General features: G+C 41.6%; 1 protein-coding gene across 14 annotated transcripts in view; it reads left to right on the forward strand.

The window, feature by feature from the left end:
* The window catches only part of AKAP13 (A kinase (PRKA) anchor protein 13), a 322,135-nt gene that overhangs the window by 217,863 nt on the left and 89,028 nt on the right, over window positions 1-15,244 (forward strand). For all 14 annotated transcript variants that reach the window (XM_010832167.1, XM_010832169.1, XM_010832166.1 and 11 more), the window contains 2 exons: window positions 7,116-7,191; window positions 13,601-13,737. In XM_010832167.1, the coding sequence (XP_010830469.1) occupies window positions 7,116-7,191; window positions 13,601-13,737 (213 nt within the window). The remainder of the gene's footprint in view (window positions 1-7,115; window positions 7,192-13,600; window positions 13,738-15,244) is intronic.

Genomic DNA, 15,244 nt, shown 5'->3' on the forward strand with positions numbered 1-15,244 from the left:
TTAACATTTTAAATGAAAGAAGATTCCTCGTACTTTTAAACTGTGGGACCCATTGTGTAAATTGTCACCAGGATCACGATTTGTCTTTCTCTTGCTGTCCTTGACACTGTTTCTTGCCTAAAGTGGGCATGGTACTCCCCAAAAGCTGACTGGCCAGCTGTGTGGTTTAATCAACAAGGTAGCAATAGGAAGAAGGCTTCTTGGGCTAGATTTACTCACTCTTTCCTGGTGAGGAAGTCTCTGATTTACCTGAAATCATACTGATTTTCAGTGTAGGTTTTAGTTTGAAGTGTTTGTGAATGAGTCCTGATTCCACAGAAGGAACTAGCTGGAGCTGCATAGCTGTCGGATTTCCTGAGGTTTCCTTGAGTGCTTGGAGGCGGTGAGCCTGCTCAGCACGTCGTTGGTAATTAACTGTTAGTGACTGAAAACGCAGGCTCCTAAAAGCAGACAAAGCCAAGACAAACAAACAAAACATTTCTTTCAGTTACAGCATTTTGATGTTCCGAAAATTGGCACCCCCAGTTTCATATTTGAGTTTTCTCATTATGATACTTTACTTTCTAAATGTTTTTGTCTAATTTAAGCAGTGACTCTCTTTTCCAGCCAATAATCTCCAGAGATGTTAAATGCTCCTTTGCCAGATTTTTTCAGTTTCATATTGCTATTAAAAATTGTTTAAACAGTCGTTGAATTCTGAGACAAAGTTAAGAACAAGAAGAGATACTTGTAAGGGTGGGGAAAGAGCACTGGACTGGGAGTGAGGAAAAATGAGTCCTCACTCCACCCCTAAACGCTCTGTTACCTCCTTCAGGTCCCTTCACCCGCTGTGCCTGCCCCCCTTTCTAATGGATCTGATAAAGGGAGTGGGGTGATCATCTCAAAGGTTCTCCCTTTAGTTCTATATACAAATCATTGAGGATAATAAACTCAAAGATTATTCATTGAGCATCTGCTATCTACTCGTGGGGAGATCTGTGGAATTTTTAAAGGTAGGATTCACTTCTCACAGAGTTTACGGTCTTTTGAGCAGATGCAGTTACCAGTACAGTATAGTTCGCACACAAATCTACCATCCCCAAATCTAGCCTCACCCAGCGTGTGGCCTCGTCTCAAAAATGGCGACGTGCCTCCCAATGGGACAGGCAGAGGGTCCCATCCAGGTGACAGTAGTCTGCAAACTTGAAAGTACAATTTAGAAATATAATGGGATGTTTTACAGTTTTAATTCTGGTATCACCTGTCTTGTTTCAGACTCTTCTTTCCAAAGTCACCATAAACCTCACGGTTGCCCAATTCAGTGACTTCTTTTTAAAAATGTATCAGTTCCAGCTTCTCAGCAGCAGTTGGCACTGTGGTCCTACCTTCTCTCTTCAGCCCTCGGCTTTTAACTTCTGTGAAACTCCAGTTCTTCTGCTTATACAGGGTCTGGCCGTCTCTGGCCCCTCCCCCACATGTATTGTGCAATAATGCCTGTGTAAAGTGAAAGAGAGGAGTTGTTATCTGGCCCAGTGTTTCTGTGTGTTACATTTGTGACCTGGGCAGAAATGTATAAAGAATTTCAGATATAGTTTGGCGTTAGAGTGTCTCATTCAGTCTGATTCCCATTTCTACTGATCATAAGACACTTTGTCCACACTCATTTCAGTGGCTCATGTGTGCAGAATGCTGTGGAAGAGTTATTTACTTTATTTTTCCACATCTCTCTCACACCCACTGAGTTCTTAGAGGACTCAGTTCTTTTACTACTACTGCTTTTAAGGCTTGACACAAATGTTTTGATACATTGAGGATATTTAGTACATTTTTATTTAATGAAAGAAAGAAACAAATCTGAGGGTGTTCAGCATTAAGTCTTTGTAGAGTCTTCCTTTTCCTAGAAAGTAATCAATAGGTTAAAAAACAGTTTCCATTTTAAAAGAAAAGTTGGAAGTATGTTTCCAATGAGCAGTCATGTTTAAAACCAGCTGAACCACATGATCATCTTTGATTTACTTTTATATAGTTTGTTTCACTTTTTCTATTTCCTATTCAGTGCTCTGATTTCATTTAGTTTGTTTTCCAGTTTCTGCATCTTTTTTTTTTTTTAATCTTTTTTCTCAAGCCTCTATCAAGCTTAGTAGAAAAGCTTTTGTATACATATACATACATAATGTGTATAATATATATATTTTTAGAAAACTTATGAATTTTTGCCTACTAAAAAAATTTATGACATTTTGATTCTACTTAGTATGAATAGAATGCTAGATTTCTAATTTAAAAAAAAATGCAACCAGCAACAGAGGTTTACTGTATGGCACAGGGAACTATAGTCAGTGTCTTGTAATAACCTGTAATGGGAAATAATTTCAAACATAATACACGTGCATGTGTATAACCGAGTCACCTTGCTGTGCACCTGAAACGCTGAAAGTCCACTGTACTTTGGTAAAAGAGAGAGATTTAAAAAAAGGGAAAGCTGAAAGTGTATCTCATACACTCACGTGAGATACCATTCACACCCGCCAAGTTGGCTACATCTAAATAGGTAAGAGCAGTAGCAGGTGTTGGCAAGGGTGTGGAGAAATTGAACACTCGGACATTGATGGTAGGAACGTCAAATGGCACAGCCACTCTGGAAAAGTCTGGCAAGCCCTCAGACTTTATTAAACGTAAAGGTATCATCGCTTGACGTAGCTGTCCCATTCTTGGGTGTATACTCGAAGTGAAACATGTCCAGTGCTCGTATATGAATATTCATGACAGGATTATTCATAACAGCAGCCCACATGTCTATCAGCTGAAGAGTAAATAGAGTGTGGGCATGTCCATACAGCGTTATGGATTATTAGGCAGCAGGGTACAGTACTCATAAAATGCTGAAACACAGATGAACCGTGAAAGCCAAGTGCAAGAAGCCAGCAAGCAGAGGCGTCAGAATGTATGCGTCCGTTTATACAGAACGTCCAGAGGAGGCAAATACACAGGGACAGAACTTACATTAATGGTTGCCTGGAACCGGGAGGGCAGGGGTTTGGGGTAGGGTGTGACTACTGATGGATGCAAGATTTCTTTCTTATGCCATGAAAATGTTCTAAAATTAGATAGTGGCCGTGGTTTCACAGCTGTGTTAAGATGCTAGACCACTGAATAGACTATTTAATAGTTAAATAGGTGAGTTTTAGAGAATATGAATTAGGTTTCAACTTGTTCAGTCGCTAAGTCGTTTCTGACTCTCTGCAACCCCATGGACAACAGCACATCAGACTTCCCTGTCCTTCAGTATCTTCCAGAGTTTGCTAAAACTCTTGTCCATTTAATCAGTGATGCTATCCAATGATCTCATCTTCTGTCACCCCCTTCTCCTGCCTTCAGTCTTTCCCAGCATCAGGGTCTTTTCCAGTGAGTCGACTCTTTGCATCAGGTGGCCAAAGTACTAGAGCTTCAGCACCTGTCTTTCTGAATATTCAGGGTTTATTTTCTTTTAGCATTGACTGCTTTGATCTCCTTGCAGTCCAAGGGACTTTCGAGTCTTCTTCAGCACCACAACTGGAAAGCATCAAGTCTTTCATGCTCAGCCTTCTTTATGGCCCAACTCGCACATCTGTAAATAACTACTGGAAAAACCATAGCTTTGACTATACAAACCTTTGTCATATATTTCAATAAAGGTCTTAAAATGCAAAATTGGACATATACACACACAAAATGTAATGTGGTATGCTGGATTGCCAGCATCCGTTGGATCATCAAAGAAGCAAGAGAGTTCCAGAAAAACATCTACTTCTGCTTTACTGACCATGCCAAAGCCTTTGACTGTGTGGATCACAACAAACTGTGGAAAATTCTTCAAGAGACTGGAATACCAGACCACCTTACCTGCCTCCTGAGAAATCTGTATGGAGGTTAAGAACTGGACATGGAACAACAGACTGGTTCCAAATAGGAAAAGGAGTACATCAAGGCTGTATATTGTCACCCTGCTTATTTAACTTAATGCAGAGTACATCATGCAAAATGCCGGGCTGGTTGAAGCACAAGCTGGAATCAAGATTGCCAGGAGAAGTATCAATAACCTCAGATATGCAGATGACACCACCCTTATGGCAGAAAGTGAAGAACTGAAGAGCCTTTTAATGAAAGAGAGTGACAGTTGGCTTAAAACTTAATCATAAAACGAAGATCATGGCTTCTGGTCCCATCACTTCATGGAAATAGATGGGGAAACAATTGAAACAGTGAGACACTTTATTTTTGGGGCTCCAAAATCGCTGCAGATGGTGACTGCAGCCCTGAAATTAAGATGCTTCCTCCTTGGAAGAAAAGCTATGACAAACCTAGATGGCATATTAAAAAGCAGAGACATTACTTTGCCAACAAAGGACCGTCTAGACAAGGCTATGGTTTTTCCAGTAGTCATGTTGGATTTGAGAGTTGGACTATAAAGAAAGCTGAGCACCGAAGAATTGATGCTTTTGAACTGTGGTGTTGGAGAAGACTCTTGAGAGTCCCTTGGACTGCAAGGAGATCCAACCAGTCCATCCTAAAGGAGATCAGTCCTGAATATTCATTGGAAGGACTGATGCTGAAACTGGAACTCCAGTTCTTTGGCCAGCTGATGCGAAGAACTGACTCATTGAAAAAGACCCCGATGCTGGGAAAGATTGAAAGCGGAAGGAGAAGGGGACGACAGAGGATGAAATGGTTGGATGGCATCACCGACTCAATGGACATGAGTTTTAGTAAGCTCCAGGAGTTGGTAATGGACAGGGAGGCCTGGTGTGCTGCAGTTGCAAAGAGTAGGACACAACTGAGTGACTGAACTGAACTAGCTGATCCTGGATTGGATCCTGGAACATTAAAGAACATTAATGGAAAAAGGAATGAAATCCAAAGTCTGGAGTTAATTAACAATAAAGTTCCAGTGTTGCTTTCTTTCTTTAAGTTTTAAATTTTTTTTTTTAAACACCAAAGACATTTTGTATTGGGGTATAGCCAGTTAGTAGTCATTAAAGAAGATTCAGGAACCTATAGAAAAGTTAGAGTGGATATTAGTTGTCTCTTTATGATCACTCAGGCACAACCACTCGGTGAAACATTGAATCAGATTAAAGCTTTTCGCCACATAGGTGTCATCAGGAGATTTTTGGCCGCTGCTGCCTTTAAGTATATCAATACTATTTAATATATACTAATTGTCAACTGAACTGAACTGAATTGTCAAAACTGATTGAGTCTGAGATTTCACCCTGCTTGCAAGCTACCAAGTCAGCCTGACAGTTTCATGGCTGCTGTCTGAAGTCAAAAAGCACCCTGAGCATCAGCTTCTTGTTGGTGCTGCTTGCTGCCCTGCTCCCATGGGGGCAACACGAGGGGCCCGGGGAGATGCTGTGTCACAGCTGAGGAACCCCAGCCGTGGGACCCCTGCATTTTTGCTGTGTGCAGTAAGCCTGCCTCACTTTTGTTCTGACTTCACACCTCTGTCATCACACAGAAAGAAACAGTATCTCTGTCTCCAGAGGCTGTGTGATATGTATGGATACATTCTTAACAAGACAGCCTAGAATGAAAGCACAGACAGTGTCCTTTGCTCAGGAGACACTCACAGGGAGATCTTTGAGGAGTTGCCTCCCGTCACTAGTATGTTCTCGTCATTGTTATTCAGAAATCAGTGTATTCCATTAAAGAGATTTGATTTAATTTTAACTTTCTTTCAATATTTATTGTATATTAAATGATACTCTAACTTTTTTGTTAAGTAATACATTATTTTTTGTATTATTTATATATTTATATGTTATTTTGCAAAATGTGTAACTCATTTTCTGTAACACACAAATGCCTAAAATGACATGAAAAGTGAAGTCAGTTCGTCCCTCAAGTATTGACAGTGAAGAAAATTCTGTTTACTCATTGGCCATAGAGTAATGTCTGAAAAGGTGATGAAAACATTCTCACATCAAGAGTTTTAACAAAGTTTCCTAAAATGTTGACCGGAGAGGTGTTGAAGGTCATGGACTGGGAGAGAGCGATGTCATCATAATTGAGAGCTGCTCAGTGTTCTTCACTGTTGTTAAAGGGTCTGCTTTTAAAATTTCTGTTATCTATTTAAAATTTGTTGCTGTGTTCATGGAGCAAAAGTACAGTAATTATGGACCCTTGCTTTTCCTGTTGACAGAGAAACTTAATTCACTGGAAGTGAAATTTGGCTCATTTCAAGTGAGGTGCAGTTCACAGTCAGAAAATCCTTCTCTAAATGAAAGGTTCTGTTTTGTTTTTTAAGGAAAATTTGCTGTTTCCATTCTTTGAAAGATGGGGATTGGGTTTGTTAAGGTTACTGAATTTGAGGTTTCTTCCTTATACACACTCAAATTGCATTTTGAAAAGGGATACTTTGCATAATCCTAGGGAACCTGCTGAATATTCTTTTCCATTCAAAGATCACTTTCAAATTTTTGGCATCATTCTGTAACACACCAGGAGCTGAAACAGTGATGATGTTTCAGGCTGGTCCCAGCCTCCATTCGTCTCTACTGGGAAAAGAGCTGAAACGAGTCAGTGATTTGGTGTTTTTGTTTCCTGTGGCTCTAGGTTTGCATGGTTTATTTGCAAGCAGTTTAATTTCTTGCATTTGCTCTTTGTCAGGCAGTTGTAATTGGACAGAATGCCCCATAGCTTTCTACCTTATCTCGCTTAGCATGTTTAGGAAACCTGTTGTTCTTTCTCACCCATATACTTTAGCATCTTCTCACCAAAGATGAGAAATTGACAAATGTAGGTCCTTCAAGCCTAGTTATTCTTTGGCAAGAGAAATAATACAAACTTCTTCGAGCTAGTGTGGGAATTAAATAAAATGATATATGTAGAATTCTTAGGATGAAAGGAAATAATGTATGTAGAATTCTTAACCTGATATCCAACATACAGTAATCCTTGAATAAACAGGAATTATTTTTGCATTTGTTTCTGACTTGGATGTGAGATACGTATTTCAACATTTGATCCATTTTACCTGTTAGCTTCTTTTTTCTTTATTTCACCCTTGGCCGCACCATGATCTCCTCTTTGCATGTCTTTTTCTGTTTTGGTTTTTATGCCTGACTTTTACTCAGTCTCTCTTTCTTTCCCTTCAGATAAACCGAGAAAACTGGTGTACCATTGAGCCGTGCCCTGACGCAGCATCTCTTCTGGCTCCCACGCAGAGCCCAGGTAAGTGGGGATTCTCCACCTTCCGCTTTGCTTGAATAACTACATCCAAAATGTCCCTCTTCCAGAGCCACCATCCCACTCTCATGCAGAATGTTGGCGATCTGTCCTTCATGAGCATCAGTGGGATAAGTGAGAAGAGTGTTACATGATTTGGGTTTCTAGGCCTTTTATCTATCTCACAGCTGAAAATGAACATGTAATTATCTAAATTTCATTTTAATAGTAAGTTTCCATAGGTGACTTTATAGTTGATTAATTCATCTGTGAAGGCATATGTTTTGTGCATATATATGTACATGTGATAATGGTTTCTTAATATGATAAAACTATAAATATATGTTATTAAGGACTAATCCCAGGTCTCTTGATTTTGGCTGCACATTGAAATTACCTGGGGAGGTTTAAAAATACACTGATGTCTGGGTCCTACCCCCTAGCGATTCCAATTTAATTAGGCTGAGGTGTGGTCTGAGCATCAGATCTCTAAAAGAGCCTTTGGTTCCTCTCCTGTGTAGCTTAGGTTGAGAATCATAATCTTTGGAAATACTGTCAGCAGTTGAGGCTTTCCTTAAGCACCCACGAGGTATTAGTGACAGTAGATGAGGGTAAAAGACCTTAAGACCTTGGTGGTTAATGACACAGTACATGTTTTATGGTTGTTAGGAGTCCTGACTTCTTACCCAGGTTGAGCCTCTGATTCACTGTGAGGCAGGGTTTGTTCCTGTGTCTGTGCTCTATTGTCATCATCCCTGAGGCCTACTGGCTTTCCTTAAGGGAAGGGTCCAAATGACTGGTGAGTCACTCAAGTACCCTATGGCTGTTCTTGCAGCTGGTAATTTGCATTTTGGGCTCTTGAGTCTGCTTTACCCAACAAAACCTCTGTTAACCTTTTAATTTTTCCTGACTTGCTTTAAAAATTACTGAGTTCTCATTTGCTGGTCTTTTTTAGAAACAGTTTAGCTGTGGATGTATGGCAGTAGGAAGAAATTTAAGAACAAGATGGTTCAAATCCTCTTCCTAAAGAGAAGTTTCCTGCTGATTCTCAACCCTCTGACTTTGCTCCAAAGAAAGTGTTGGAAACAAATATGAGAAGAGTTTTTTTTTTTTTTCCTATTTTTCTTTCATATAGAAATTAAAGAATATTATTATGCTGTTGTGTTTAGGGTCTCCAAATATTTTAAGATTGACCTTGTTCACAGATGTAGCTGACCCATTCCCCATCTAATCCCCTAGAATCTTCTACTTGAAAGTATACTACTCACTCTGTTTTAGTTCCTTAGCTGTTAGGGGCTTTTTCTAGAAGTGTAATTGCTCTCAGCCACTCAAGCCGTGAAGTTGTCTGCCCTGTAGAGGTTGCCTCACAGTTAGAATATTCACAGGAAGGTTCTCCACATGCCACAGTTTATTTTTACTCCTTTCAAGAGGTGAATTTGAACCCCTGAGCATTTTCCCCAGGGCATAATCTTAAATATTGTTGACTCTTTCCATACCCCACCCCCTGAAAGACTTTGATCCTTTCGAATCTTTTTAAACCTCAGTTTAACAAAATCCTGAATTATGCTCCTGAACTTGAGGCCTGAGATTATGACTGTAGGCATAGTTTCTTGTGAATTCTAGATATGTTCAATCATGCAGGTTTCTTTCTTTTGCTTTTAAACTCAGCTCAAGAGAACAATAGTGTTAGACTAAATAAGATAACAACCTTTATTTAATGTCACTTTGTATACTCTTGAGGCTTCCCTAGAGGCTCAGATGGTAAAGAATCTGCCCACAGTGTGGGACAGCCATGTTTGATCCCTGGGTCAAGAAGATCCCCTGAAACAGAGTCCATAAGACTGTTCCATACATCAGTGTCTCTTTTGCTGTCTCGTACACAGGGTTATTGTTAGCATCTTTCTAAATTCCATATATATGCGTTAGTATACTGTATTGGTGTTTTTCTTTCTGGCTTACTTCACTCTGTATAATAGGCTCCAGTTTCATCCACCTCATTAGAACTGATTCAAATGTATTCTTTTTAATGGCTGAGTAATACTCCATTGTGTATATGTACCACAGCTTTCTTATCCATTCATCTGCTGATGGACGTCTAGGTTGCTTCCATGTCCTGGCTATTATAAACAGTGCTGCGATGAACATTGGGGTACACGTGTCTCTTTCCCTTCTGGTTTCCTCAGTGTGTATGCCCAGCAGTGGGATTGCTGGATCATAAGGCAGTTCTGTTGCAGAGGGAGAGGGTGGGAAGATTTGGGAGAATGGCATTGAAACATGTATAATATCATGTATGAAACGAGTTGCCAGTCCAGGTTCGATGCACGATACTGGATGCTTGGGGCTAGTGCACTGGGACGACCCAGAGGGATGGTATGGGGAGGGAGGAGGGAGGAGGGTTCAGGATGGGGAACACATGTATACCTGTGGCGGATTCATTTTGATATTTGGCAAAACTAGTACAGTTTGTAAAGTTTAAAAATAAAATAAAAAAAAAAAGAAGATCCCCTGGAGGAGGAAATGGCAACCCACTCCAGTATTCTTGCCTGGAGAATCCCATGCACGGAGGAGCCTGGTGGGCTAGAGTCCATGGGGTTGCAAAGAGTGGAACATGGCTGAGCAACTAACACTTTCACTTTCTTTCACTTGTGTAATCTTCAGTCCAGGATAAATGCATGCTTATTTAAGTAGAAATAAGTGCATATGGATTACGGTTAACATGGGTCAGCAAAGCCCAGTGAGCGGGCTGCTGCTAAGTTTTCCTTCCCCAAATATAATTTGTTTGCATATGTAAAATTTAAGCCCGAGTGACCTGATAAGCACTTTGAAAGTGCACATTACATTTTGCTTACTTTTAAAAAGGTGGTTGCTCAGGGCACAAAAGTAAGAGACAGACTTATAAACGGGTCATAGAATAGGACTGACCCACCGCAAAGTGTCGTGTCCTCACTGGACATTTGTCAGATCACAAGTTAGGGTTAATGAAGCGTTAACCCCTTTAGACGTGTGTATCATACAGTGCCTGCTGTGTGCCGAGGCGCAGATGTCCGTTACTAAGTGTGTGAATTCTTTCTCACCATCACTACAACTATTTTAGGGAGGGACACACTATCCTATTTCATTGGTAAGGAGACTGAGTCTTAGAGGTCAAGAATGACTCTTGCCTGGGGGTCTTTTAGTAGTCAGATCCTGATTTAAGCCGCACCCACCTCACTCTATCTAAACCCCATGACGGTTGTTCCTGTTTATACCTTCCTTATGCTCCACCTTATGGATTAGGAAGAAAGATTCCATTCGTTTTGAAAACCTGCCAGCATATGTGAGATGAGGGGCCTCGCACTTCCATCTGTGAGGGTTTCATAACGCCTTCAGGTCCTCTTCTCTCCCTTTTTCCTTGTTTTGATCCTCTTCCCTCCGCCCCAGCTCGACAGTCAGCGTTGTATCCCATCCAAGACTCGGGTTCGTTCCCTGGGTGAGGTGTTCCTCCCGGGACTGAGTTTGGATCTTCCCTGTGAATTTTCCATTAGAATGTCTTGAACTGCTGCGTTTTCCAGTCTGGAATTTGGACGTGGTCTGTTTGACTGCCAGCTGGACAGCGAGCGGCTCAGCGTAGTTGCTGTGACAGCCCTTTCTGCTTCTTGGGCAGCCCCCTCTCCCGCTGTTTTCCCCTCAACCACAGAGTGGAGTTTTTGATTTTTCCAAGTGGGGAAAGCCAGGATGGTGGGGGGTGGGGGGAGCAAGTAGAAAACTCACAGCCACCAACTCCACCTAAGTTAGTACATACTCTAACTGTGAAGGGGGGGAAAAACGCCCAAAATTCTAGAATACCTGTGATTTCCAGGCTTTTAAAAGCAGGGCTAGTCCCATTGAACTAACACACACAGAAACAGTTTGGACCAAGATTGAAATGGACTACTTTTCTACTTTAAATAGAAACATTTCCAGATTAATCTGTAAGCCCTGCCTCAATTCCTGTGGGATGATTTATGTATTAATGCTTTTGTGTTGAAATTGCCTCTTAATATATTCATTTCTACCCCAAGATTATAAACTGCCCCCTACCCTCCCACACACAAACATGAGGCAGCGCTTTATTTGGATAATCCCCAGTCCCCAGTCAGATGCTTCACCAACAGAAAAGGTCATTTTGTTGACAAGTAATTCATGACCTGTATCAGTGCAGTACCTTTTTGACCTTGTCTTAGATTCCTGGTTAATCCAGGGCTGATACTTTTTTTAATAAATTTATTTTTTAATTGAAGGATAATTGCTTTACAGAATTTTGTTGTTTTCTGTCAAACATCAGCATGAATCCAGGGCTAATAATTAATCACTTAATTAATGATCACTTATTATTTAATTTAGATAAGAGAACCTTTCTATTCTCATCTCTGAACACTGACATGTACACACGGTTACCGTCTAAGCATATGTGTGATGTGCGTGCATGCTCAGTTGTATCCAACTCTTTGCAGCTTCATGGGCTATAGCCCAACAGGTTCCTCTGTCCATGGAATTCTCCAGGCAAGAATACTGGAGTGGGTTGCCATTCCCTTCTCCATGGGATCTTCCCAACCCAGGGATTGAACCTGCATCTCTTGCATCTCCTGCATTGGCAGGCAGATTCTTTACCGCTGCGCCACTAACGAAGCACACTGTCTAAGCATAGACTCTAAGAATTAAAAGAGACACTAGCACATCTCGTTCAGCCTCTACTCCCTCTTCTGTGTAGACAGTTTTTTCGAGACCTCTTGCCACAGGCACACTTTCTTTGTTCCAGCCCTTCTAGTGAATGACCCTGATGACTTCAGGTGTCTGTCAGTCTGTGGACCGGAAGCCCAGTTACAGTGAAGCTCTGGTTTCACTGGGCGAGCCTTCAGCCGTCCTCAGACACATTTTCTTCAAGCTCCTCTGCAGCCTGAATGTATCTCGGGCATTTCCACTCTCGTGACCTCATTGCCACGTTTATCAGTGTTTCAGTGGGGTTTGTTTAGGAACAGACACCGCCGTGGAGGTGCAGCGCTGGTGGCCCCCACTGGCCGTGGCCAGACCCTCCCCATGTTGGACTTGGGTACACTGTCTGTTATGCCTGTGCTTTGTCTGTAAATAGGGCCTGAAGCTGTTAGTGTCTTTCGTTTTGCCGTCACCTTGTGCTGTCAACTCCTCTTGAATTTCCTTTCAAGCAAAACCTCCAGGTAGAGTTCTCTTGAACTGCCCAGCAGCCGGGTTGTCTGCTGTGTCCCTCATCACTTAGTAGCACCTGAAGATTTGATAAACTTCCATGTGTTTTCCAAGTCACACATCATGCCAACTAGAATGGAATCACTTCATCTTTCAAAACTCCCTGAAGGAGGTTAATATCTTTCTTGGTATCACTATGTACCAGTGTTTTAATTTCTGTTGTTACCAGGTCACATGTCCCTTTTGGATACAAAGTTAAGGGAGAGAATGAGTTAAATACTGAGCTAATTTAGGTATACTAAGCCTTTGGAATTCTTTGAGGTACCAGTACAATATTTCTGTCAAGGTCCCCCTCTCTCTGCTTCCCGCCCCCTCTGCTTCCCCAGAGTTCATATCCTAGTTGTTGAACTGAAAACAGATTCTAGATTATGTATTTTTCTTCATCACATTATTCATCCAATACCAGATCTATCTAGGACAAGTTAAATAGTTATATTTCAGTTATTGCATAATAAAATCTATAAGTTTAATACACTGGTATGCTTATTAGTTATGCTTCCTCTTTGTCTTTCATCTTAGTATTGTGATAAAGTAACAAGTTTCCAGAAAGAACTTAAGTCTCAAAACAGAAATTGCCCGCAAACCCTATCACATAGTTTCCTAACGAAGAACTTCAGATTTTGGTAGCAAAAGAAATAAATTCTCTAACTACCAAAAGGAAAAGATGTATGTTTAAATACATAGGTGTTATTACAGTTCTACATCACTGTTGCTGTGGTTTTTTCTGTTTTGTGCCCATGATTTATATGACAGACTCAGGTTATCAACAGAGAATTGAAAGCAACTAAATTTGTGTCCTTTACAGATTCTTAATTGAAACATGTATATTATGATATGTGAAATAGATCACCAGTCCAGGTTTGATGCATGAGACAGGGTGCTTGGGGCTGGTGCACTGGGCTGACCCTGAGAGACGGGATGGGGAGGGAGGTGGGAGAGGCGTTCAGGATGGGGAACACCTGTAAACCCATGGCTGATTCATATGAATGTATGGCAGAACCACTGCAATATTGTAAAGTAATTAGCCTCCAATTAAATAAATTAATTTTTTTAAAAAGAAAAAATATAGGAAGGGAAGGAGATTGGGTAGTCAATCGATTTAAAACGCTGATGGATGGAATGAAAAGAAACTGATTTTTTTTTTTAAAGCAGTGGTTGAATGAACTTTCTTTTTCAGAATGTGACAGCTTCCTGGATGTTGGACTGGGCCGAGAGTGTGCCTCAAAACCAGGTGTCCTTAAAAGAGAATCTGGGAGCGATTCTGACCTTTTTCACTCGCCCAGTGAAGACGTGGACAGCATTGTCTTCTCCAAGGTACCGTCGGCCTCAGTGTGCGACTCTGGCTAGCCATCATCTCTTACATGATCTCAGTGACTTGTAAAGGCTCTCTTTAGGAGAATGAAGCTCCAGGTGGCCGGGCCTTAGAAAGACACCTTGACTACTTTCTTTTCTGTAGAGTCATAGCTGGTTCCATGCAGGTTGTGAAGCTTACAGTGAGCCCTAAAGAAATGGATGTTCCTTTCAAGTGAGTTAGAAATCAGATGACAGTGACTACTTCTCAGGGGGCAGGAAGGACCACAGGACAGACTGTAAGACGTCATGTGCATAAGCTCACCGCAGAGTCCTGGCTGGTTAATATGTTTAGGCCTGAAGCTCACAGTTGAGCTTGGTGAGGTCAGCCCTCCTTATTGCCTGCTTAATTGGAACTTTCTAGACCTCTGCTTGGGAATCCAGCTTTCTCCCTGGTAGAAAGCCAAACCCATCCACATGAGTCACTTCACGTTTTCATAGTAATTGAGGCTCCAAGGCATGCTGTCTTAACTTAGGTTTGTATCTAGTTGCAGCAAGGTCCGTTTTGTCTCCTTAAGAATAGAGGCTTTTCCTGTAGCCGGGTCAGTGCACGGTATTGTTAACCTGCTGCAGGGGGCTGTCTTAACAGAGAGCTGGGGAGGGGCAGACACAAAGCGGCCGTGCCGACGCCCTTGTGAGGGTGCGGGAGCTCGTGAGAGAAGCGGCGGGAGGTTGGGTCAGTGGCTCATCAGGTCCCCAAGGCAGGTTGGTGGTGCTGGGTCTAAAGCTACACCAGAGGCCTTCTGGGACTCTCGTCCAGAATGCATTTGAGCCTCTCTGACTGTACCTGCGCTTTCCCTGCCTTCTGCTCAGCAGCTCTCATGTGTCCTTTGGGCCTCCCCTTACCCTTGGCCTCTTTCCACAGGGGACATTGGAAAGACTCAGGGACTTCAGCATTCCTGTCATCATTCCTTGTAGAAGGGGGAAAAGTAAAGTAGAAAAGTCCACTAACTTGGCAGAGCTATCCTTCTCTGAAGTTATTTACAGAGAAGAACATCAATATGATCTCTGTTTTTTTAACCAACAGAATTTAGGTAGTTTCCAGGGTTTTTTTGAGGTTTGCGTTTTAAGGATTCCTAAAAGTGTCTGCTTCTCCCCAAGGGGAATACCGTTCTCTAGGTGCCTGTCTCTCAAAAGGCATTGGTGAATGCATTAGATATCATCTCTTAATTCCAGTTTTAGAATGGAATCGTTGGTAATCACACGGGGCCCTGGATATGTGAGGATTTGCTCAACATTTATATACGGGGGACAGTTTTCTCAGTAAAAAGCTTTTTAACCAATTGTAAAGTTTCCTCCGTGAAGAAACACTTGCTTGAACCTCCTAGGTGCCTGCCAGCTTGCCCTGAATGTTGCCATCTCTAAGCTGAATGATTTTCCTAGCTGAGGAGAATTAGCATTGACTATATGTTACTTAATTATTCCAGCCTGCCAAAACCGTTTAGGTTTTGTTCATAAAAAATGGCCAGTG

The sequence above is a fragment of the Bison bison genome, unplaced genomic scaffold (genome assembly GCF_000754665.1).
Source record: "Bison bison bison isolate TAMUID 2011002044 unplaced genomic scaffold, Bison_UMD1.0 scf7180017860443, whole genome shotgun sequence".
NCBI lineage: Eukaryota > Metazoa > Chordata > Mammalia > Artiodactyla > Bovidae > Bison > Bison bison.